At 66.4% G+C, this 23621-nt stretch overlaps 7 protein-coding genes across 7 annotated transcripts; 4 read left to right on the forward strand and 3 right to left on the reverse strand.

The window, feature by feature from the left end:
* Positions 1-841: 841 nt before the first annotated feature.
* Positions 842-5411, forward strand: EMIHUDRAFT_449236 (hypothetical protein; the record flags this gene model as incomplete). The annotated part of the gene is made up of 10 exons (XM_005787842.1): positions 842-1441; positions 1517-1708; positions 1896-2028; positions 2061-2098; positions 2400-2849; positions 2934-3044; positions 3391-3882; positions 4005-4751; positions 4899-4981; positions 5174-5411. 10 exons carry the CDS (start codon positions 842-844, stop codon positions 5409-5411), a joined length of 3084 nt encoding a protein of 1027 aa, XP_005787899.1.
* A 3248-nt stretch (positions 5412-8659) lies between these two features.
* On the forward strand, positions 8660-10237 carry EMIHUDRAFT_201586 (hypothetical protein; the record flags this gene model as incomplete). Its single annotated transcript, XM_005787843.1, has 2 exons — positions 8660-9163; positions 9305-10237. 2 exons carry the CDS (start codon positions 8660-8662, stop codon positions 10235-10237), a joined length of 1437 nt encoding a protein of 478 aa, XP_005787900.1.
* A 339-nt stretch (positions 10238-10576) lies between these two features.
* Positions 10577-13432, reverse strand: EMIHUDRAFT_98494 (hypothetical protein; the record flags this gene model as incomplete). The annotated part of the gene is made up of 6 exons (XM_005787844.1): positions 10577-11657; positions 11744-11859; positions 12124-12236; positions 12269-12464; positions 12537-12710; positions 12980-13432. The coding sequence occupies 6 exons, from the start codon at positions 13430-13432 to the stop codon at positions 10577-10579; spliced, it is 2133 nt and encodes a 710-aa protein (XP_005787901.1).
* Positions 13433-16145: 2713 nt separating this feature from the next.
* EMIHUDRAFT_201590 (hypothetical protein) lies at positions 16146-16974 on the reverse strand (the record flags this gene model as incomplete). Its single annotated transcript, XM_005787845.1, has 4 exons — positions 16146-16211; positions 16283-16316; positions 16516-16732; positions 16908-16974. The coding sequence occupies 4 exons, from the start codon at positions 16972-16974 to the stop codon at positions 16146-16148; spliced, it is 384 nt and encodes a 127-aa protein (XP_005787902.1).
* Positions 16975-19056: 2082 nt separating this feature from the next.
* EMIHUDRAFT_201591 (hypothetical protein) lies at positions 19057-20304 on the forward strand (the record flags this gene model as incomplete). Its single annotated transcript, XM_005787846.1, has 4 exons — positions 19057-19287; positions 19411-19542; positions 19705-19908; positions 19984-20304. 4 exons carry the CDS (start codon positions 19057-19059, stop codon positions 20302-20304), a joined length of 888 nt encoding a protein of 295 aa, XP_005787903.1.
* A 692-nt stretch (positions 20305-20996) lies between these two features.
* On the reverse strand, positions 20997-21528 carry EMIHUDRAFT_55833 (hypothetical protein; the record flags this gene model as incomplete). The annotated part of the gene is made up of 2 exons (XM_005787847.1): positions 20997-21168; positions 21314-21528. Coding segments are annotated over 2 exons (387 nt in total), but the record flags the coding sequence as incomplete, so codon positions are not given.
* A 1092-nt stretch (positions 21529-22620) lies between these two features.
* On the forward strand, positions 22621-23421 carry EMIHUDRAFT_352089 (hypothetical protein; the record flags this gene model as incomplete). Its single annotated transcript, XM_005787848.1, has 1 exon — positions 22621-23421. A coding segment is annotated over exon 1 (458 nt), but the record flags the coding sequence as incomplete, so codon positions are not given.
* Between the last annotated feature and the right edge of the window lie 200 nt (positions 23422-23621).

The raw sequence follows: 23621 nt of genomic DNA on the forward strand, positions 1-23621 counted from the left end.
GGAAGAGGGGGAGGCGGCGGGGATCGGGGAGAGCGGTGAAGCAGCCCACATGAGGGGGGTGACGAGGCGGTCTCCGAGGCGGAAGGAGCAACTGGCGCGCAACCTGAGGGAGTCCGGGCGGGTACGGGGGGAGGCTGCAGTGCCCATGCATGCCTGGGCGGCAGTGGCCACTGGTGCCGCCCAGGCATGCGTTGACGGAGGTCATGGTTTTGAGAGACGGCAGTGCCCACGCATGCGTGCAGTACCGCGCAACTTGGCCACTGGTGCAGTGCACACCCAACCTCTACTTAGTACATCAACACCTCCCGAGGGGCTGTGGTGTTAACCGTTAACGCGTGAAACCTGTGGAGGCCCGGTGCGACCCCACCGACAGCGCGAGGCGTGACGAAGTGGGGTGCTGAGGGCCCCCGCGGGGTGTGTGGCAAGTGCTAGCAGAGCGGGTTTCACCTTTGTGAGCGCGCCTTCGATGTTACGAACAAACACAGGCAGCAATCACATCACGGATAGGTTAGCAGGAGCCAGGACAGTTGAGACGGCGCGACAGTCGTGTACCTCGCTCTCTCCGTTGTTATCGCGTCCACCAAACCACAAGTAATCATCGCAAACCCTGTCTGCAGAGTCACCGGAAAATCGCCAAAAACTAACAAAAGAATTTTAAAAAAAAGAACTCTTTCACAGCCGAAGGCTAACAAAAGAAAGACAGCACCCTCCCGACAGGAGCGAAGGCGCGGCCCGAGAGCTAGGAGAAGGGGACGCCGGCCTGGACCTTAACGGCGCGCCCCTTTACCCTCAGCGCGGGACCCGGTCGTCGCGGCTGCCTTGCCGCTGCGACGACCGTTCGATGCAGTCCAGGCAGCAGAGTCTGGCCATCGTCCTTCTTCTTCTCCTCTCGCTCTCCCTCTTCTTTCTCGGGCCCGAGGACCAGAGCGCCGCGCCGTCTGCGCTCTCCTCCGACGCTGATGAGGGTGAGGGCGAGCAGGAAGGCAGCCTGCTGCTGGCAGGCGAGGGGAGCTCGACGCTGCACACGCCGCCGCCGCATTCGATCGACGGCGAGGAGCGCATCGAGTCGGTCGACTCGGTGTGCGACCTGCCCGAGTTTGCCGTCGGCGCACCGCGGCCAAAGATCGCCATCTTCGTGTTTGCGTGGCGACGACTCGCCTCGCTGCGCCGGCTGGTCGACTCGCTGCTGGCCGCCGAGTACTGTGGCCACACGATGCCGCTGACGATCATGGTCGACGGCGGCGCGCTGGCGGCGGTGCGAGAGTACGTGCGCGGCGTCGAGTGGCGACATGGGCCCTTGCGGCTGGTGGTTGCGGACGACGGCCCCGCGCCGGTGGCGTCGCTCGGGATCCGCGGGATGTGGATCAACTGCTCGAGCCTGGCTTCCGCCGGCGAGCTCCGCGACGACGAGCACATCCTTCCGCTCGAGGACGACATCGAGGTGCCGCGCCTCCGCTCGCGACGGCAGGGACAGCGCCCGACACGCCCACGACACGTCCACGACACGTCCCCTCAGGTGTCGCCGCTCTTCTACTGGTGGCTGCTGCGCGCGGCGCGCTCCTACGGCCCGATCGGCGACGGAACGCTGATGCGGCGGCGGCGGCTCGTCGGCATCTCGCTCTACACTCCGCGGCTCAACGAGATTCATTACCCGCAAGTCAAGTGGCTGCCGGAGGTGCACGAGCGTGCGCCCGCCTTCCTGCTGCAGGTGGGGGCGCCTCTCCTGCCGCCCGCGCCGCGACCCCTCCTGCCGCTGCCCTCCCGCACCCGCCCTCGCACCCCGCCGCCGCCAGTGCCACCGCCTCTCGACACCCGCCTCCCGGCCGGCGCCGCCGCAGGTGCCGTGCTCGTGGGGCGCCCTCTTCTTCGGCTCGCACTGGCGCGACTTCCTCAAGTTTTACGCGCTGCGCGTGCGGCCGCCCTTCTTCGACTTTGCGCAGGAGGCGGCGCAGCGAGGCGTCGGCAAGCACCGCGAGCCGCTCGGCGAGCGGGCCGCGCGGCACGGAGCCAGGGCTCTTCTGTGCAGCCGTCCGTCACGCGGGTGGTGCTGGCGCGAGTAGGCGACCCGCACGTGCGGCTGCCCGCCTCGCGCTCCAACGTGTGGCCTCGCAGCTGGAAGCGGTTCCTCATCGACTTCATGTACGGCCGCGGCCTCACGATGCTCTACCCGAACCTGCGGCTGCAGCGCTCCTTCTCGACCACCTTTATGGAGCGGGGCGGCCACTCTGCAAAGGACGGGCGCGAGGAGGCGATCCAGGCGAGGGATCGCCGCGAGATGCAGCCGAGATGGCAGCCGAGATGGCAGCCGAGAGGCAGCCGAGAGGCAGCCGGGCGACGGCCGGGCGAGATCTGCCCGAAGCGCCCCTAGTGTTGCCGCATCTCTCCCCGCCCCGCCGCAGGCCACCTCGCTGCGGCGCGACACGGACCCGCTCAAGACGGTGCCGCTCGTCCTCGCCTCGCAGACCAACGCCGTGCAGCGCGCCATGGCGGAGCTCCCCTCCTTCGCACGGCTCGGCGTCTTCGACCTGCAGCACGAGCGGCGCTCGGCCGAGCGGCTTGTCCAGGCGGGCTTCGCCTTCACCGAGAGCGTGCGGTGGTGGGGCCACCACCGCGCAGCCGCCGAGGGCAACCCGGCGCTGCTGCCCGCCTACGCCGCGCTCGCCGACCTGTGGGCAGGCCTGCCCTCGCCGGCCGACCCGGCGGTTGGCTCGTGCGCCATCGAGGTTCTGCCCGCCCTCGTGCCGCGCTCCATCGCGCACTCGCTCGAGGCCCTCCAGCCCGCGAACCTCAACCTCGCCAACCTCAACCTCGCCGCCTCCTCGGCCCCGCCCTCCTCGACGCCGCTCGCCGTGGAGGCTGCGGCTGCCGAGGCCGAGGTGGCGAGGGCGGCGGCGGCGGCCGCCGCGGCGGCGGCGTCCGCCGCCTCGAGCAAGCCCTTCTCCGGCCGGTACGTAGTCTTCCAGCCGCCCTCCGGGCTGGGCGAGTACTTTGTCGCCCTGCGCAACGCCGCCGGCATCGCCGCCGCGCTGCACCGCACCCTCGTGGTGCCTCACATACTTTGGGACGGCAAGCTCGACTCGCGCATGCGCTTCTCCGCCATCTTCGACCTCGCGCCGCTGCGGCGCGCTATGGCGGCGGCGGGCACGCTCGCGGGCTACTCGGGCGCCCTGCTCGAGGCCCTCCCCCCCCCACCCACACCACACACACACACACACACACACACACACACACACACACACACACACACACACACACACACACACACACACACACACACACACACACACACATACCACCCACACACACACACACACACCGCCCTCTCCGCCCGGCCTCGCAGCCGCTGGGCACACCGCAGCCCCGCGCGCACACAGCGGGCGCTCTCCGCAGGTGGACGACTTTCTGCAGCTGCGCCTCGCGCCCGACTGCCTCCTCTTCCTCCACGTCAAGGACCCGCACTTGCTCCCTTCGCGCGCCTACTTCGACGCCGTCGCCGGCTGGTCGAACCTCTCCGCCATCCACATGCCATCGCAGATGTGCGCCGCCGCCGACTACCGCCGCCTCTACGGCGGCTGCGGCGCCCCCGTGCTCGCCTTCTCCCACCTGTACGCCGCCTTTGAGGGCTTCCCGCCCGGCTCGCCGCTCGCCGCCTGGTTTGCGGACGAGCTGCCCGCCGCCTTGTCCACGTCCGACTCGGAGGAGGCGACGCGCAAGGCGGGCCGCATCATCGCGCGGCTCGCCGCTGAGACGGGCTCCTTCTCGTGCATCCACCTCTCGCACCTCGACGCGGCGGTGGTCTCGTCGCGCGCGCCGCTCACGCCGACGCCCGACTCGGCCTCCTTTGGCGACGCGCACGAGGCGGACACGAGCGCGCCACACGCGGTGGCCGTTGTGGCGTGGCGCCACCCCACGCCCATGACACGTCCACGACGCGTCCTCGGCACGTCCACCAGGTGGTCGACGTGGCGGGGCCGGCCGCGCACTCGGTGCCGCACCTCTCCCAGGACAGCGGCGGCGCCCCGAACACGCTCCGCCTCCCTAGCACCGCGTGCGACGCCTTCGACGCCGAGTCGCACCAGCCCGCCGGCCGCGCGTGGGTCAAGGAGCTGTCGTCTGCAGGCTACTCGTGCCACGTGAGCGAGGCGGTGCTGCGCGCCAACCTCGCGCGCCTGCCGCCGCGCGACCCGATCCTCATCCTCGCCGACGGCGGGCGCGCGCTGCCCGAGCGGCTCGCCGAGCGCGCCTCCAACGAGCTGCGCTCCGAGTTCCGCCACGTCGGCGACGTCGTCGCCCTGCTCGGCCTCGACATCCGGCTGCCAGAGTGGCCGAGCGTCGAGCTCGCCGCGTGCGCCGCCGCCTCGACGCTCCTCCTCAACCGCTACTCTCCGCTCTCCGCCCTGCTGGAGCGCCGCGCCTCGCGCCGCGCCGTCGCATTCGCGGAGAGCGCCGACGGCAGCGCGGCGGCGCCCCGCTCGCTGTGGTGGATGCGGGTGGGCTCCGACCGGTGCGTGCCGCTCTTCACGCGCACCTGCCGCTTCGACCTGCAGCCCAACCGCTTCGGCATCCTCGGCCAGTTCGGGCCCGAGCGCAAGCTGCAGCTACAGACGTACAACGTCTCCTCCCTCATCGGCTGGGACGGGCGCGTCACGCCAAACGCCTCGATCGAGCTCGAGGTGTACGTCTCCAACGAGTCGCACGCGCTCGCCACCTTTGAGTACACAAAGGACAACAACAAGCTGGGCCTCACCTTCGTCGTGCCGCCGCCCGCCGGCGGCTGGCGCGCCCACACGTGGCAACCGCTCGTGCTGCCCATCCGCGACCGGCACTACTCGTTCCCGCGCCTTACGCCGTGGGACAACATGGACCGGCTCGAGCTTTACTACGCGCACCCACACCAGCAGCAGCAGCGCGGCGACTACGTCCGCATCCGCAACGTCTACCTGCGCTCCTCGACGCAGGCGCCCTCCAGCGAGACCGCGCGGTACACGCCGTGCTGCGACCTCGCGCCCGTCGACCACGCGCCCGCCCGGCGCCCCTCCGAGCAGCTGGCGGCCTCCGCCGCGGCGTCCGGCGGGCGGGCGGCGCCGCCGCCGCTCGACCTCCTCCCCGCTCCGGCGATGGGCGCGGCGGGCGCCGCGCTGGCTGGGGCCGACGCGGCAGATCCGCGCGAGAGGGGCGGCGGCGACGGCAGCGCATGGCAGCCTGGCTTGCTCTTTTGGCTGGCGATCGTGTTCGGCGCGCTCTTCGTCGCCCTGCTCGGCGCCGTCCTCTCCGCTGCCTATATCCTGAGCAGGACGCACCGCTCCCAGCCGCTGTCCTCCACCGAGGCACGCGTCGCCCTCGGGCTGGGGGCGAGGCAGATTATGGAGCTCGCCGGCGGCAGCAAGGCGAAAGGGGACGAGGACGTGTAGATTACCGCATTTTCCGTCATCATGAGATCTTTGTATCTACCGTACCGTGTGTGTCGCTGTCCCTGCCGGTCTCTGTCGGTGTTTCTGTCATGGAGGCTTCCGGCTTCGAAAACTACACAATCTGCACACACAGCACAAGATGAAGACGAGAGAAAGAGCCGCGCGCACAACAATAACCTGAGGGAGGGTGTAGAGGATGTAGAGTGTAGAGCGCTGTAGAGCTGTAGAGATGTAGAGCGCTGTAGAGCTGTAGAGCTCTACATAGAGCTGTAGAGCTCTACATCCGGCGCGTGACGATGTGAGTCGCCTGTAGAGCGATGTAGAGCGCGATTTTGCTGTAGAGTTTGTTGTAGAGGCTCTACAGCCAAACCGCCGGGAAGGCAGTGACTCAAAGAGGTCGAGCCGCGCTAATGGGGTGTCTCCGAGCTTACTGGAGCTCTGATGGACGGCCCTGACTATCCCTGACACACAGAGAGTCACTCTGACGGCACACAACACCCTATGACTGCGTCATGACCAGCCTGCCATGTGTCGCCGTTGCCGCATTCGTCGCTGTGCTTCTTTAGCAGGCGGTGGACTGTCGGCTGCGAGGACGGTCGCATTTGCGCGAGGCGAGGCGAGCATTCAGACGCGTTGCATGCGCCATGACTCGCGCCAGCGCGTGCGGGAGCTCCTGGCTGAGCGTTGAGTCCAGGCGAGTTGCGCTGGCCACTATCGCTACGCCGAGCCGAGCTGACGCGCCGAGGCGCCGGCCAGTCGCAGCCGTGAGGCATGCCACAGCAGCAGAGGCACCTGCCACCCATTGGGCGGGCAGACAGAAGGCCAGGGCAGCACTGGCAAGTGCAACGCGCCTCATGTCGGAGAGCGACCGTGCCTCTCGTTCGCCGCTTATGATGTAGAGTTTGTTGTAGAGATTTCACGTTGTAGAGCGCCTCTACATCGCTCTACAGGCGACTCACATCGTCACGCGGCGGATGTAGAGCTCTACAGCTCTACAGCGCTCTCCAGCGCTCTACATCTCTACAGCTCTACAGCGCTCTACACTCTACATCCTCTACACCCTCCCTCAGACAGACAATGACCACACACCCCGCGCCGCCGCGGCCCGGCCCCAGATCAGTTCACACACTGATCACACGCACGGACAGTCCGAGAGAACGCAGCGCGCGAAGCGAGGTTCGGCATCGACCGCCAAACATTTTCTCTTTCAAGTAAAATTCAATAACATCAACCTGCCTCCTGAGGCTGAGCGATGGCTTCAGATTGTATAATCAAGACCCTCCCTTCCCTCCCCTTCACGCAATTTGCTTCACGTTTCTAACTCGTACTTGTCTTTCCCGCAATTTAACTCACGTCCTTTTTCTTTCCTTCTTTCACTGCATGCACATGTACATGTGCAACATGTCTCGAGGTTTCTAAAAAGTGGAAAAGCTGGCTGCTCCCGCTTTTTAGTAGTTAGAGGCGCACGTCCTCTCTTCGCGCGATCGATGGATGTTGCTGCTTTCCGTTGCTGATGCCCTGCACTCCTTTCCGGATCAAACATGGATGACGCGCAGCTTGCCGCGTGGCTGAAGGAGAACGCGTTCGTCAAGGAGGGTGTGTAGGTGATGGCAATGGCGTCTGACGCCTCTGTCTCGGATACCGCTTTGACACAAAGCAGCACGACGCCCTCAATCTTGGCGCCTAGCTCAGCAAAGACGTCGGTGCGCCCCCTCCGTGTGTGCTACTGCTGCTTGCGTGAGGCTTATGAAAAGGGCAGATCGTGGGACTGGGCGATCAAAATGTCATAACAACCAGTGGGAGGTGTTATGAGTGTTACTGTATGAGGTGTTATGAGGTGTTATGAGGTGTTATGCTTATGGTAGGGTGGGCATAACAGCCATAACAGTGATGGAGGTGTTATGGGGTGTTATGGGGTGTTATGGGGTGTTATAAGCAGCCAGCCATAACAGCCATAACACCTGTTATGGCCGCTCTCCTCCTTCAATTGGGGCCAAATGTGACATGCAACGCCAACGCCGAGTCCCACGGAAGGCTACTCGTAGGAGGTAGGACGTGGCGCGAAAGGGCGACCTTCAAGCAGAAACACATGGGCCCAAGACGCACGAGCCGCGACCTTCAGTCCTTTACCAGACACCAGACAGAGAGAGGAACACCCATCACTGAGCCGACGATGCTATGGGTAGCCCCAGGGTGGCGCCCACCCCCATACCCTCAGGCACTTGCCTGCGCCCTGGCCGCGCATGCCGCGCACGCACGCGCGCGCCCAGCCCGCGCACACAGCGCACGCACGCGCGCGCACGTGCGCGCACGCGGCACTACGCGGCACTACGCAGCACTACGCGCCCGCCCGCGCACGTGCGCGCACGTGCGCGCACGCACGCGCACGCACGCACGCGCACGCACGCGCACGCCCGCGCGCACGCCCGCGCGCACGCCGCACTACGCGGCACTGCCCAGGTTCCCTCACGCTCAGATTCCCTCACGCTCAGATTCCGTGCAAGGGGATGCCGAGGTATGCCGCAGGCCGGGATGGAGTGAGATCTTGCGGGGCAGGGCGTGGGCTAGCGCGTGAGGGCGCAGGCAAGTGCCCGAGGGTATGGGGGTGGGCGCCACCCTGGGGCTACCCGTAGCATTGTCGGCTCAGTGATGGTAGGTAGGTAGAAAGGTGAAGAACAGCCAGGCTCGGACTGGACACCAACGCGGTGATGGGTATCCTTAGAAAAAAACTCGGGGAGTCCTCCGGAGTATCTAGATAGGGACCACAGTGGGTTGCGGGCATTAAGAAACCTTACCATTAAGAAACCACGCCGAGCGATTTTCGCAAAAATCTAAGAAACCACGGCGCGCCGCAGGCGCGGCCCCGAGAAAAGGTCAGACACGAGTGTGAACGGGAGCCCCAGCTCAAATTTTCTCTTCGCCTGCGGCGCGCGCACTTGACCACTTGTCACTTTTTCCAAGTCTGCGGTGTTCTGAGTGGAGTGGATGGAGGCGTGTGTGCGTCTTCCTACTTCCCGTCATCCAGAGAGCCGACTCGGCGGCAGACTCTGGCATCGCCCTCGCGGACCGCAGCTTACCCCTCTTAGCTCTTACCTAAAAATCCTTCGGGCCGGCTCTGGCTTGAGTGCCGGCCGGAAGAAACCACGGCATGGGGTGGGTGAGGGGTGAGGAAAGGCTTAGAAACGGCGGCGCCACAGCGGCACTCTCTTGACCAGAGCCTCTATCGCCAGCCAGGTATATACGTGTATATGGGCGTCTGCGCCCTCGTCCACCTCCCCGGTGCCCGCGAGGCGGCGCTCTCGGCGCGGCTGAGCGCCATCGGCTGCACTCGCGCCGGCCGCTGGCGCACGCACTGCCTCTACTTCAAGCCGAAGGTGGCGGCGGCAGCGCCGTCCGCCGACGCCGCTGAGATCGCGCCGACGCCGCCGCTCGAGCCGCCGCTCGAGGAGGTGTGCGTCCTCCATTACTCCGAGAGGCCAGAGGTGTACTTTGTCTGCCGCGCCGGCACGGTGCAGGAGAGGCTCGGCGACCTTGCCGGCGTCGAGGCGTGCACCCTCGGCGAGAGCACGCTCGGCGAGACCCACTCGCAGCGGCTGCGCATCACGGCCGAGGGCGCCGAGTTCCGCTTCGGCGACTTCATCGTGCGGCTCGGCGGCCTCTTCCTCAACGCGAGCGTCGGCGGGACGGTGGTCGAGGCGGAGTACTTGCCGTGCTCGCGCGCCGGCTGTGGCGAAGCCGTGCTCAAGGACTTTGTGGCGCTCCTCCTCGAGGGCGAGGCGGCCGGCTTCGTGGCGGGCGAGGCGCCGCGGGCGGCGGGGCTGCCGCGGCGCTTCGGGCGCGGGCACGCGGCGCTGCAGTTCGTGCGGCTGCTGCGCGGCTCGCGCCTGGTCCAGCTCTCTTCCGACGGCGGCGAGGCGGAGGCCGAGCTCGGACGGCGGTACGCAGCGAGCCAGCAGGCGAGGAAGCGGCTCGTCGAGGAGGAGGCGTTGCGCGTCCAAGGGGAGAGGAGGGCGGTCCGGGTGCTCGTCGCCGGCCCGCCGGCGGCTGCGCGACGCGTGCTGCTGCTGCACGGCTACGGCAGCAAGCCGGAGACTTGGGCGATCGTCGGCGCCCTCGACCGGCTCGCCGAGCGGGGTGTGAGGGCCGTGGCGCCGGAGCTGCCCGAGATCAGCGAGCGGGCGGTCGGCGCGGAGGCGGCGGCGGAGACCTCCGACCGGCGAACCTTTGTGGCGCGGCTGCTCGAGGCGCTCGGCTGGGGCGACAGGAAAGTCGCCATCGTCGCGGCGTCGGCCGGCGGCAGCTTTGCGACGCCGTACGTGCTCGCGCCCGCCACCCACCGCAACGTCTCCTGCTACCTCTCGCTCGCCGCGCAGCTGGACCGCTCTGGCGACGTCGCGCCGAGGAAGAGTCGCCCTCCGACGCTGCTCGTGTGGGGGGCGCTCGACAACGCCTTCCCGTCCGAATGCCTCGCGGCCCAGCAGCAGTACCGATTCTTTGCGTTCGGAGACGTCCGAAACGCGCGAGAGGACCCCCGCCGGTCACAGTGGGTAGTGCTGCCGGGCGCGCCGCACGCTGTCCACGTCGCTTCGCCCGAGAGGTTTTGCAGCATGCTGCTGCAGCTCGTGCTCGGCACGAAATCGGAGAGGGAGAAGGTGACGGTCACCGCCGAGTGGGGGGATGTGGTCGCCACCGTGGTGCCAGCCGGGGGCGAGGCGGAGTCAAGGAGCGCAGTTCGCGGCACGGTGGTGGCGTCCCCGGCAGGCGGCGAGGCAGGGTCAGGCGGAAGTGTAGCTCAGCGTGGCACCAAAAGGGAGCGGGTCTCGTAGAGCCGTACCGCGTACTGACGTAAGTTGTTCTTGTAGTTTCGAACTTTTAAGGAATATTTCTAACACTGGGACGTGCAGCACTGTGACCACTGAGAGTCTGAGTCTGAGACTGACCAGTTTGAGCACTGACCACACAGATCACAGTGTCGAGCCAGGCCGCAGGCGGAATTTTATGCGTGACGGGACGTACATGTCGGTTCGAGACGAGAGATCAGAGATCGAATCAGGAGCATGGTGGCAGCAGCTAGCAGGGACACCCGAGGGGCAACGTGGACCGCGACGGCGCTAAGTGCTTACCTCCGTGTCGGGAGACGGCCCCGCTCCCCGGCTAGTAGCCGACTAGTAGCACGGCAGCCCAGGGACGCACGACGCACCTCGAAAGGTGGTGTTGTACAGGGCAGCCCGCTGCCGCGAGAGCTCGAGGATCACGCTCCGGTCGGCGGTCGTGCGCGACTGCTCAAAGAGCGCGCGCCGCTCCGCGATGCGCCTCGCGCACGCTTCGTCGCACTCTGCCGCACTACTGGCGCGCGGCATGGAGGGAGCGAGCAGCGCGCACGAGAGGAGCGCAGCCGTCGTCGAAGTGGCGTCCCTCCGGCTCGCACGCGGCGGCGGCTCGTCGAGGCTGAGCCGAGGAGGCGGCGATCGCGGCCCTCCTCCTCGCGCCGGCGGCGGCTTCGGGGCGGGCAAAAGGCCGTGGAAGAGGGAGAGGAGTCCCACGGCGGCGAACGCGGGCTTGGCCCAAGGCTGCCTCTGCCACGGCTCGCGCCCCTCCCCGCTCCCCTCTGGCGGTCCCTCCCCGCATGCCCGCTGCGACGCTCCGCCGCACTCCGCTGCCCACAGGGGCCTGGAGGGGAGGGCGGCGGCGGCGGCGGCGGCGAGCGCGCTGCGGCGGGGCGGTGCAGCCCGGAAGGCGCCGCCGCGAAGCCTCTTCAGCCGCGCGGCGTTGCGCTTCGCGAGGAGCTCCTGCGCCGCGCTCCTCTCCCCCTCGCTCATGCTCTCCCAGTTGGCGATGTAGCGGAGCTGCCCCGACTCGCCCACGACGACGGGGCCGAACGCCTCGAGCCGCGCCGCCTCGCCGCCCACCTTGAGGTGGCGAGCCGCGGCCTCCGCCTCGCAGGGCAGCGCTGGCGTTTCCGATGAAGGCGCTGGCGTCTCGTCCTCTGCGCCGCCGCCGCCGGCCGCCGCCGGCCGTGCCGGCCGCCGCTCGAGGACGACGCCGCACTCGAGGTGAGGCGTGTACGGGAACTGGTCGAAGGCGGCGAGCCGCGTGAGGGTGTGCGTCGCACTCAGCTGCGCGAGGTCGCGCGCCAGCGTCTCCGGGTTGCAGGAGACGTACACGACGCGCGCGAAGGTTGCGGCGAGGGCGCGGCTCGTCTGGTCGAGTCCGGCGCGGGGCGGGTCGACGAGCAGCATGTGCCACCTTTCATTCACAACCGGACGAACTAGTTCATCGAGTTACGCGAACCGACCAGGAGGGGGAGGAGGGGGCACAGGCTTCTGTCTTACGATGCGAGCTCGACGCCGGCCTCGTCCAGCCGGCGGAAGGGGCGCCCCCCGGCGAGCGCCTCGACAAACTCCTCGGCAGACAGACGCGCGACGCGCGTGTTTGAGACGCCGTTAGCCTGCGGGGAGAGGGGCGGGGAGAGGGGCGGGGAGAGGGGCGGGGGAGAGGGGCGGGGGAGAGGGGTGGGGGAGAGGGGGCGGGGGAGAGGGGGTGGGGGAGAGGGGGCGGGGAGGGTGAGGCGGGGAGGCGGGGAGGCGGGGTGGCGGGGAGGGTGGGAAGGAGGGGCTTGCAGGCCTTGAGGTTCGCCTCGGCGAGGGCGACAGATGCCTTCGAGATCTCCGTCGCGACGACCCGCCTGCGGGACATGCCTCGCGTCGCGGACATGGACATGCCCAGCCTTCGGGAGACCCCGCGCCGCGGCGACGCGCCGAAAGTTTGGCGCGAGCGCGACCGTGAAGCAGCCGTTGCCGCAGTAGAGCTCGCAGAGGTCGGAGCCTAATCGCACGCGTCGAGGCCGTGTCCCGCACCTGTCCGGCCGTCGCCGCAGTCGAGCTCGCTCCGGGAGCCGTCGAGCCCGCGCGTCGCGTCAACCGCCCACCCCAGCATGGCGCTGCACACCTGCGCGTTTGGCTGCGTGAAGGCCCCTTCGGTCTGCAAGTAGACGCACTCGCCGCGGCCCGGCACCGACAGCCGCTCCTCCACCGTCTCGCACCCGATCACTACCTTGACCTGAGTAAAGCGGGGAACTTAAATTTCCTCCATTGTCTCACGCCAGCGGACGACGCACGTCACTACCTTGCGCGACCGGCCGACGACGCACACGCCCAGCGCCTCCGCCAGCTCCCTCGCCGCCGCCTCCCACGCGCCTCCGCCGATTGGCCGGTTGTACGTGACCGTGACCAGCGCGTCGCCCGTGGAGGTCGTGAGGAGGCGCACGTCGTTCAGCTTGTCGCGCAGCTCCTCGCTCGCCTAGTCGACGCGCACCAGCCCTCACGTACGGAGCTCGTCGTCGTCCCGGCTGGGCACAGCTCCGCCCTCGCCGCCAGCCCCTCGATCAGCGGGCCCATCAGCTCGCTGAGCCTCGGAGAGCCCATCGGGTACGTCCTCACCTGTCGACACACCGCCGGCTGTGACGACGCCGTGCACAGCCCTTCGGGGTCGAGCCGAGGCGCGAGGGAGCGAGGCACTGAGCCCAGGCAGTGTGCCGAGGGTCGGTGCTGTGCCGAGGGTCTGGGAACCTCGTGAGGCGTGCGCGAGTCTCCTCGGTTGAACATGACGTAGTGCAGCCCCGCGCCCTCTCGCCAGATCTGGAAGGAGGCGCGCATGCGAAAGTTCGTCCGAGCCGACTCGAACACCTCGATCGCGGGCAGCTCCGTCGTCTGCGGCTCGGAAGCCGACGATGACCCGGCGGCGACAGCGCCGGTGACGAGCTGCACCATGCTCGCCACCTTGCTGGACAGCAGCTTATCGTACTGCTCCGGATGGCACGCGGCAATCTCCGGCACGCCGCTATCGCTGCGCTGCAGCACTCGCGGCGGCCGTGGGACCGCTGCGGGGCCTCGCCGGCGGCTGCGCCGGGCCAGCATCGACAGCGACGCAAAGCGACAACCGGCCCACAGCCTGTGCTGCGGCAGCGAGAGGCCCAAGGCTGGCTGCTTCAGGCCGAACATGAGAAGCAGCGTTAGGGTCATGCGTGGCGGCAGCGTGGTGGTGGTGCTGCTGCTGCTTCCACGAGCCGCCCAGCGGCGCGACCGCGCTCTCGCGCTCTTCCGCGCCGCCGCCGCGCTCAGCCGTGGCTCGGGGCCGGGAAAGAAGAATTCCTCTGCGGCCCTGGATGTGCGGTTAATGACTGCAGTCCAAGTGCTCCAAGTGCATCCAAGTGCATCCAAAATAGTTTACCTTCTAACCCTATAAGTCTCACCGCCACCAGTTTCCGACCGTCCCACCGATTCGGTCGTTTGCACCACCAGCTCCGCCCAATGGCCAAGCGACGGCTGAACCCGGACGAGATTCGAGCAGCCGTGGAGGCGGGACCGCCCCCCCACTCAGTCAACTACGAGACCGACAAAAAATGGCATGCCGAGCAGAATCGCTGGCTTGCCAAATGGACCGAACGCCGGCTCCCCCCCGACAGCGGCGACAGCGGGAGCAGCCGGCGGGACCAGTGGCGCGATCGAAAGCAGCAGCATGCACGGCTGCTGCGGGCGGCGGAGAAGGAGCCATCTGCCTCCCTGAAGCGCCAGCGCAAGGCCGCAGCGACACCTGCCGTGACACATAGCGGCCGTGTGCACGCTGGCCCGCCACGGCTCAAGAGGCCAAAGCCGCCGCCGGAAGGTGGCGACCAGCAGGCGTACGAGCTCGCCATGGGCATGTATGGTATTGCTCGCGACACCAGGCGCAAGATGTCGAGGCGGACCAAGAGCGAAGACGCCGAGCGCAAGAGGGATGCGCGAGCGATCACGGCGATGATGGCAAGTGCGAGCATTGGTTCGGCGACTACACAGAGCGCCGCTGCTGGAGCTGCCGGCGCCACCTCCAGCCAGATGGTTCCTGAAGCAGGCATGCCGGGGGTGGCTTTGCCTCCCATCCCTCCCCGCCCCACCCACCATCACCACACAAGGCTTCCCCGTGGTAGGGCTGCAGGCAGTCAAGGCCGCCAAGGAGCGAATGGAGAGGGAGCGCGAGCGGTCGCAGCGGCGGCGTGACGTGGCCAAGCTCACGGTGACAAGCTATTATGAGGAGCGCATGCGGATTCGGCGGCTCGATGAGCAGGTGGCGCTGCTCAAGGCCGTCGATGAGGCGCTGCGAGATTCTGACTATTGGCGGACCACTGGCTTCTTTAGCAGCGTGCGAGGGGATAACTACTATGACCATTGGCTGTGCCTCGCAATCAAGGAGTGGGCCGCTTCGCATGAGCCAGATGGCTCCCAGCAGTGGGAAAGCGCACTGATGGCGGTGGCGGTCGAGTCCGCTACACGACGCGGCTGTGGGACTGGAGCATCAGCCACCGGGTTTCGGCGCATCGGTGCACTGGCCACGCTGCGGTGGCTGCTGCCCAGCCTGAGCTTCAAGCCCATACCCGGCTCACTTGACCCTGACCCTGTCTTGGGCGTGCAGCAACGCGCTGCAGCAGGCTACTGCGTGTGCGGATGCGTCCTGGAGCCTTTTGAGCCGCTCTCTCAGGAGGATCTCGCGCTTGGCGGCCCACCCACGGACGAGTGCAACACACCCGCCAGCGGACTGGTGCCCTTTTGCAGAGTGCACGGCCGGCGTAAACGTTACAGGCTACCGGATAGATTGATCCAGAAGATGCAAGAGTACAATGTGGCACGGCAAAGACGGCAAGACCTGAGCATGTTTGGTGTGTTGCCGCAATTTTAACGAGGGCCTTTTCTTTGTGCAAAATTCAGTAGAAAAGTTCTTTTTACGAATCTGATCTGGCCTCCAAGCGGTGGCGACCACGTGCCTGAGGACTGGGTTGGAGATGGCACGTTGGATAGCAATCGCGATGGAGATTATCTTGGCATGCCATACCTCACCAGCTTCTGCACGGCGTGCAAACGAATCCGTTCTGATGAGCCTTTCCTTTCGCATGTGGCCAGAGACCCTGACCTGCGAGTTTGCATGTGCATGAAAGTCTCAACCACAGTGAGCGTGAGGCTGTGCGTGGCTGTCGGAGACTCCGTGCGGCTGCGCGATGCGCTTTGCCAGCACTGTCGAAAGTCGGATCCGGTGGAGGATCAGTGAGTTACCCGCTTACGTGAAGAAACATAACGGCCAGAGAAAAGGCAACACGCCGCAGGTCCACACTAGTCTATTGCAAAAGTTTATTAGCAGGACCCCCCTACCGCCGCCCAGTACGTGCTCCGCAGCTGAGCCCACGCACCCCACAGTAGCTCAGGGACACAATAAGCTCGCATACAAGTGCTGGTTGGTACGCACAGCTCGACGCGTACTCGAATGCTGCCACTGTCATTCTAGCCGGCGAGCGGCGGCGTCACAGCGTCGACTCTCGCATCGCGATGAGACGCACTGCTTGCCCAGACGCGCGCCTTGGCGCGCTCCTGTGGTGCAGGAGGAAGGCCAGCGCTCGTGCTGCGCAGGCCCGGCCGTCTGGTTGAAGGGAGCAGCAGCTGGCGCTCAACAGCAGCGCTGGCGAGCGGCGCAGCCACACCACTCTCCCGCCAAGACACGTGTCATTTCGCGCCAAGATTTGGCGCCAAAATGGCACTTTAGTGTCCACCTAGCCACGTGGTCGCGGCCTGAAGCTCCAAGCTTCTGGGAGTGAGGTCCCACATCACAGACAGGGCTCCATTTGAGTGCAGGCGGCACCCTTCCGATCGTTCGCCGCGATATACGAAACCGGCATGTTGTTAAATAACTTTTGGAATAGAAGGTAGTTTTTTACTGGCTGCTGACCGTGCCATGCTGCATAGCTCGCGGCCTAAGTATCCAGCATTCAGTGACGACCTGATCGTACGGCCAGTAGGAAGGTGTCCTTCCATCGTGTGCACGCTTCTGACGCAATGCGCGTCACAAACCTCGGATTGGCTGCTGGCACTCTCGAGGCCATGCCTACACAGCCTCGCGCGCATGGGCAGTCAAGAGGGACCACGCACCTTCTTGAGCACTTGAGCACCGGATAGGGTCGATTCCGCATGGTAACTGGTTGGGTAGTAGTCTAAGTTCTGAGCCTCGCGGCTTAACGGGTCTAAGTGTGGCTAGCCACGCTGGAGTGCTTACGCGGTCTAAGATCAGCGGGAGCCTCTTACACCGGCTAAGTCGGCCATGGCACGCGATATACGGCGCTCGCGCCCAAATTTTCTTCGCCTGCGCGGCGGGCGATCGATCCTCCTCATGCTCAGCAATCGCCGCCTCAGCATCCTCCTCTTCCGATTCTCGTTGCTGCTTCTTGAGCGCACTTCGGCGACATCTAGCCAAATAGTTCTCACAAATAGCCTCAAGCTCAAACAAACGCATGTCAGAGAAGCCTGTGTATGCTGGTCCTCTTTGAACGATCCGCGCGTGAGGTAGCATAGGGCCTTGTTGGCAGCAGCCAGCTTGTTGCGCTGCTTCGTTGCGATGAGCTGATTGGGATCGCAGAAGTGCATGCCAAGCACCGCCACGATCTTGAAGCAGAACACATCGCAACCGCATCGTCCGCACTGCCATCGGCATGCCGCGCCCGCCGCTTCGCCGCAGCCGCCTTAAGGCACGCATAGCGGCAGCACATGGTACGGTGCGCGTACTTGAGCAGGCGTTGCGCGCCGCAAGTAGCGCACTGGCCCTGGGAGACGGCGATATGGCGTCGTGCGCGGCATACGCTGGTCGGGACCGCGTCCAGGTATTTTTCGGGTAAACCTGGACTTTTGCAGGTTTTACCCGGAGTTGGCCTCGTGTCGTCTAAGTTCATGGCCCCCGGCCTTCCAGCGTCTAAGTCTGAGCCCGGCTCCGTGCGGGGGCTAAGTTGAGCGCTCGCTCGCTGCAGAGGCTAAGTGTAGAGCGACCCTCTAGCCCTACTACCCAACCATTGCATGGTACGGGACCCCTCGATCGTCTCGCCCTCCCTCACTGGTGTGTTCATTGGGGGGGGTCATAACAAACACGGTACAGGATCGAGGTGCACGCTGCCAACGCAGTGTCGTCCCCCCTCTCCCCGACGGCAGTGACTCTCTGTGTGTCAGGGATAGTCAGGGCTGTCCATCAGAGCTCCAGTAAGCTCGGAGACACCCCATTAGCGCGGCTCGACCTCTTTGAGTCACTGCCTTCCCGGCGGGTTGGCTCGAGGCTGTAGAGCCTCTACAAACAAACTCTGCAGCAAAATCGCGCTCTACATCGCTCTACAACGCACCCGCATCGTCCCGCGGCGGATGTAGAGCTGTAGAGCTCTACAGCGCTCCAGAGCGCTCTACATCTCTACATCTCTACAGCGCTCTACACCCTACATCCTCTACATCCTCACATGCATAGCTCGCGGCCTTAGTATCCAGCATTCAGTGACGACCTGATCGTACGGCCAGTAGGAAGGTGTCCTTCCAGCTGCGTGCACGCTTCTGACGCAATGCGTGTCGCCTCGGATTGGCTGCTGGCACTCTCGAGGCTATGCCTACGCAGCCTCGCGCGCATGGGCAGTCAAGAGGGACCATGCACCTTCTCAGGACAGCGCCGGTGCCTCTCTCTGGACCGGCAAACTTGGTGGTCACTCTCGTGTCACCAATGTGGGACCAGTGCGGCATCGCGCCATCGACAGCTCTGAACTGCGCCTCACCACTGACCGGGAAGGCCGCCAAGGGGCCAGCACAGGTCGCACATTGTGGCAGCAGTCAGCTGTGCATGGCTGATAGCTAGAGCAGCAGCGTCAGGGTCGCAGGGTCGGATCGTGTCAAGCCTCTCGCCCGGCCGGCCGCGTGTAGTATGTCGGCGGTCACGGTACGTCGTACGACCGATCAGGTTAGTGTTTTCTTATGTGGTTAGAGGGTCTATCTGTATGTACTCCTCGGAGATCTCTCCAAATCTGCCTTCTGTTAGACCGGGTTAGATCGGGAAGTCGGTAGTATGAGCGACTGTGAGCGCCGGGGCCCCGTTTCCGCACTGCGGCGCGGCGCACGGTGCCCCCGTCCGGGGGCCCCCGCCTCCCCCCTAGCCTCCCCCCAGAGAGCAGATCTCCATGGCGGCGGTGTGGCCCGGGCGACGCCGACAACATCAACAAGCAGGCGCGCAAGATGCGTACCAACTGGGTCAACTCCCCTGAGCGTGCCAATTGGGTCAAGAACAAGCAAACAAACGGCAACGGCTTCTTACGCTCGGCCACTGTGGGGGTGCCCGCGCCGCCTACCTTGAGCACTTGAGGCCCGCAGGCGCATTTTGTATACCGAGGCGGTGCCCGGTGCCGAACCTGTCGGACCTTAAGACAGCATTGTAGATCCCTGGGCGAGGGTGGTGGCGTCCCCGTCGGGTCAGGGCTGAGGCGGGGGAGGCCAACCCGATCTCTCCGGCGTCCCGGGAGCGTGATTGACACCTCCCCCTGCGCCAACAGCCCCGTGGAGGGAGTGTTCATTGGGGGGGATCCTATAGTTCCGAGATTGTTATAGTTCCGCGGACGGGCCCCTCCACCCTTCACGTACGGATCTTGTAAAGAAAGGAAACAGCCAAAAAAGGGAGGATGGGAGGACGGGCCGCCACCACACAGGGATTTTAAGGAGATAAGTGCGGTGCTATCCTTCGCCCACCCTCGGGCGTCTACCTCTTCCTAGGTGCGCAGTTACTCGTTTTCCGAAAGGGACTGGGCTCGTTCGGCGCGGGCGGCCGAGTAGACATGTTGGAAAGCTCGACCGTGGTCTGGCTCAGGTCCGCTGCGCGTGAGGCGTCGTACCGGCTCGCGCGCTTCCTTCCCGAGTCGAGCGACGCCGTGCAGCCCGACTCGCCCATCCACATCTTGGGGACTGTGGTGGAGGCCTCTGCTGAGGCGACCGCCGAGGTGCAGGCCTGCGTGCGTGCGTGCCTTTGGTTCACGTACCGGCAGCACTTTGAGCCGATCCCGGGCACGGTCTTCACGAGCGACGCCGGCTGGGGCTGCATGATGCGCAGCGGGCAGATGATACTCGCGCAAGCACTGCTGCGGCTGAGCGCGGGCGGCGGCGGCGCGGGCGCGTCGCTCGAGCGGCGCGAGGCGGCGACGGTGGCGCTCTTCGCCGACTGCCTCGCCGCACCCTATTCGCTCCACCGGATCACGCTCGAGGGCCAGGCGCAGGGGCTGCCGGTCGGGCGGTGGATGGGGCCGGCCAGCATCGCGCAGGTGCTGGTGCGGCTGGCGGACCGCGCGCGCGAAGCTGCGGCCGGCGAGGGGGCCGCGGCGGGGGACGCGGCGGCGGGGGACGCGGCGGCGGGCGGCGCGGCGGCGGCGCGGTGCGGTCCGGGCGTGGTGCTGCACGTTGCGATGGATGGGTCCGTGTACAGAGACGAGGTTGTCGCGGCGGCGAGTGGTGGCGGAGGCGGGTGGCGGCCGCTGCTGCTGCTCGTGCCCCTGCGGCTGGGGCTCGACCGGCTCAACGCGGAGTACGTGCCAACCATCCTCGGCTTGCTGCGGCTGCCTCAGTGCGTCGGAGTCATCGGAGGACGGCCGCGCTCGTCGTACTACTTTATTGGGAGCCAAGGCGAGCCCGCGCGAGTCGCACGGGGAGGGGGAGGGGGAGGGAGAGGGGGAGGGGGGGGCGTGAGGCGAGGGTTTGCGCCTCTAGGCGAGCGGCTGCTCTACCTCGACCCGCACGAGGTCCAGCCCGCGCTGCGGCCCGACGACCCCGACGTCGCCTCCTGCCACTACGGGCGAGGCCTCAGGTCGGTCCGGGTGGGGGACATCGACCCGTCGCTGGCGTTCGGCTTCCTGTGCGGGAGCGCGGACGAGTTCGACGAGCTCTGCGCCGGCTGCGCGCGCGTCGGCTCCTCCTCCCTCTCCGCCTTCAGCATCGCCGAGGCGCGCGTGCTCTGCTACGAGCGTGCGGGCAGCGAGGCGGAGGAGGCGGAGCCCCTCTCCTCGGACGACGACGACGACCTCGTCGTCTTGTAGGGTCTTCTTGTAGGGGAGGCGGGCGGGCGGGGGGGCGGCAGGGGCCCCCGGCTGGGGCGGCGCCTCCTCCCCCCTCCCTTCCTGGAGGAGGGAGGGGGCGAGGTCGCCGCCCTCGAGGCGGGGGCGCGAGTGGCTGGCTCGGGGGGAAGGGGGAGGAGGGGGGCGGGGCAGCTGCGGGGAGTGGTGCCGTGAGGGAGAGGACATCAGCCCGGAGGACTCAAGGCTGAGGACGCACCCGTTGTGTGTGTGTGTGTGCGTGAATATCTCCGCGCGGTGTTCCCTCTGAGTTGTGCTTGGTCGTGCGGTTTTGTGTCTGAGAGCTGCTTTTGAGTTGTCAGTTGACGTCCATGATCGCGACCATCGAGCGGTCTTACATGTGTTCAGTGTCAAAGAAAACGTAGTACCAAACACCAGAGGAGGAGAGAACACTCCGGCCAACCGCGCGCGCCGCCGGCTGGGAGAGCGACAGCGCACACCGGACAGGACCGGCGCTCACACTGTGTGTGACAGACGCGCCGGCCGCTCGCTCGTCCAGGACCCACGGCTCACACGGGTCAACCATCAGGCACAAGAGATGGTGGCTGCGCGAAGCGCGACAGTATGTACATGGAGTTTGTGGAGGGGGGGGGGGGGGGGGAGGTTGCGGGTGCGGGTGCGGGTGCGGGTCGCGGGTGTGGCGGGCGGCGGGCCGCCTCGATGAAGTGGAAGGTGTACTCGTTGAAGTCGGCCAGCGGCTGGATGTTGTACGCCACGATCGAGCGCGAGTTGTTGAACATGCGGAGCTGGCCGACGACCCGGACGACCTTGCCCTCGCGCCACTCCGCGCGCCGCTGGACCATGAGCTCCTCCGACTCCTGGTCCACCCTGCGGGCCCGCGGGGAGGCGGGTGCGAGGCGGAGGGGTGGAGGGAACGGGGGGCAGCCTCGCCCTCGGCGCTCTGCGGCCGCCTCCCCTCAGAGGGAGAGGGGAGGGGCGGCGGGAGGGGGATGGCGGCTGCGAGGCGCACCACATCTTGACGATGATGTCGTCGGTGCCGTCGTCGATGGTGTACTGCAGGTTCGTGTTCTGCTCCTCGGCGGTCATGATGAGACCCACGATGGTGACCTGGTGCAGCTCGTGTCCGTCAACGGTGAAGTTCTGCTCGCCCGACGCGGCCGAGGGAGCATTCTTCAGCTGCTTGATGGTGACAGGCAGCAGCGACTGCTTCTCCTTGGCGTTCTTCGCCTGCGCGGCGCAGGCGAGCGGCATCCGAGGGGGCGGGGTGAGCTTGTGGGCGAACCAGCGGCCGCGGCTGCTGTGGGTGTGCGCAAAGCCACCTTGCCGTCGGGACCGCTGTTGTCCACGTTGAAGCCGCCCGCCGCGCCCTGGCTGCCCTGCTGGTAGGCCTGGCCACCAAACTGGTCCCCACCCTGCCGCACGCACGCGCGCCGCGCCGCGGTCAGCCGGGTGCGCGTGTGCGTGTGCCGTCGAGAGGAGCGGGCGCGCGCACCCCCGCCACGAAGCCGCCGCCGCCGCCAAACTGGTCGCCGCCGAACTGGTCGCCGCCAAACTGGCCGCCGCCGCCAAACCCGCCCGCGTCGTAGCCCCCGAAAGCGCCTCCGCCGTACATGATGCTGGATACGATATCGCGGTTGGGCTGCTGCCTTTGTCCTCTCCCGCCCACTTGGTTCCAACTTTTTGCGGGGTATGGTATGGTACGGCCCGAAGGGTGGGGGGGGGGTATGGTCCTGACCGCCCAAGACTAGCCCTCGACAGGGATGGGGGGGTATGGTCCCTCGGCCCCTCCCTCTACTGCGCCGCCGAGCCCGCAGCGCCATGAGGTAGGAGCACGCGCCCGTGTGCCGTGTCGCGGAGCTGCTGCAGCTGCTCCACGCTCCACTCGCCGACACCCTTCTGGTTGCGGAGCGCCTCAATGTAAGTCCCCCGAGATTGCGCCGCTGGCGCCGTTGGAATGCGGATAGTAACTACTCTCTGTGGTGCCCCCTTTGGCACTTTACTCCTGTCCCGCGTGACCCTCTGTCTCACATGAGTTTCGTCCCTCGATTGTGTCACGCGTCTCCTCCTAGTTCGGCTCTGCCGAACTGCGGTCGTATCGTAGCTGCTCTCTTTCTGCTCTTGTTTGTACTTGGCCTATACTCTCGGCCTCCTCCGCGCGCCGCCGGGCGCGAGTGGGAGCCCTCGTGCTCCCGCAATCAAACGTGGTGACCCATGATGGATCGGTACCCGGCACGTGCAGTGCCGTCAACCATGGCCGACGACATCCGACAACAACCGACATACGACAACCTCGGCCTGACTCGAGAACCTCCTTATCAGCTGGTCGGCCGCCATGTGGGCCTCCGGGCCTGCTGCGGCGGCGCGGCCGGTTGAGGCCGGGCTCGGCCCGGCCCGCGACGGCTGGCCGCCGACGAGCGCGCTCGCGCTGCTCGTCAAGATGGCGGCGGTGGCGATTGCGGCGACGGTCGTTCAGTCGTACAGCGCTCAGGCGTCTGTCATCTGTCGTCTGTTGTCGCATTTCGCACACGCGCGCGCCGCGCGACCCGCGTCGCTCCGCGAGGGCATGAGCCTTCCGCGATTCGATCCCGCAGCCAAAAGCTGCTCGTTCGAACCGCGGCCGACTCCGCCATCGTGGCCGCAGCTGTTGAGCTCTCCAGAAGACTGGTGCCTCATATACTGCCTCCCTGCGGATGCTGCCGGCGAGCCTGGCGGTCCGCTGTACTACAAGGATGTGCTGACTCGATTCTACCTCGAATTCTTCTACCCCCACGACTCGGAACGCGAATGTGACAGGACCATCGGGTCCTTCGGCCACCAAAGCGAGATCACCCGAGAGCAGCTGAGTCTGCCTCTGGCCTCGCCTCCCTCTCCTCCAGGCATTCGTGGCATCCTATGGGTCAATGGGTCGTCCAGAGTATCGACCTCTGGCTTGTCAGTCGCGGTCACTTGATGACCCCCATGAAGTACAGCGATCGCCACCTCGCTGGCCTCTCCACAAGGCCCCCCGACCGCGTCGAACTCATCGGCGCGGGCTCTCTCGGCTACGGGACCGGCCCCAGCTTCGGCTGAGGGCTAACAAGCTGCCGAGCCCAAATCTCTGTGAGAGTCGTGATTTCTTGTTGGTCTTCAAAAATCTCTCTCTCTCGAGACCCCGGCGTGCACAGCCGGTGCCACTCTCGCGTTCCACACGGCCGGCCCTCATCCAGCTCGTCCAGCTCGCCCTCTCCATCGCCACCTCTTCCGTCTTTATCGTCACCGTCGACTTTACCGCCACAGCCCTCTCTTGGAGCACTTGGAGTGCAGTCAGCAGCCTCACATCC

Source organism: Emiliania huxleyi (assembly GCF_000372725.1).
Source record: "Emiliania huxleyi CCMP1516 chromosome Unknown EMIHUscaffold_14, whole genome shotgun sequence".
In the NCBI taxonomy this organism is placed as follows: domain Eukaryota; phylum Haptophyta; order Isochrysidales; family Noelaerhabdaceae; genus Emiliania; species Emiliania huxleyi.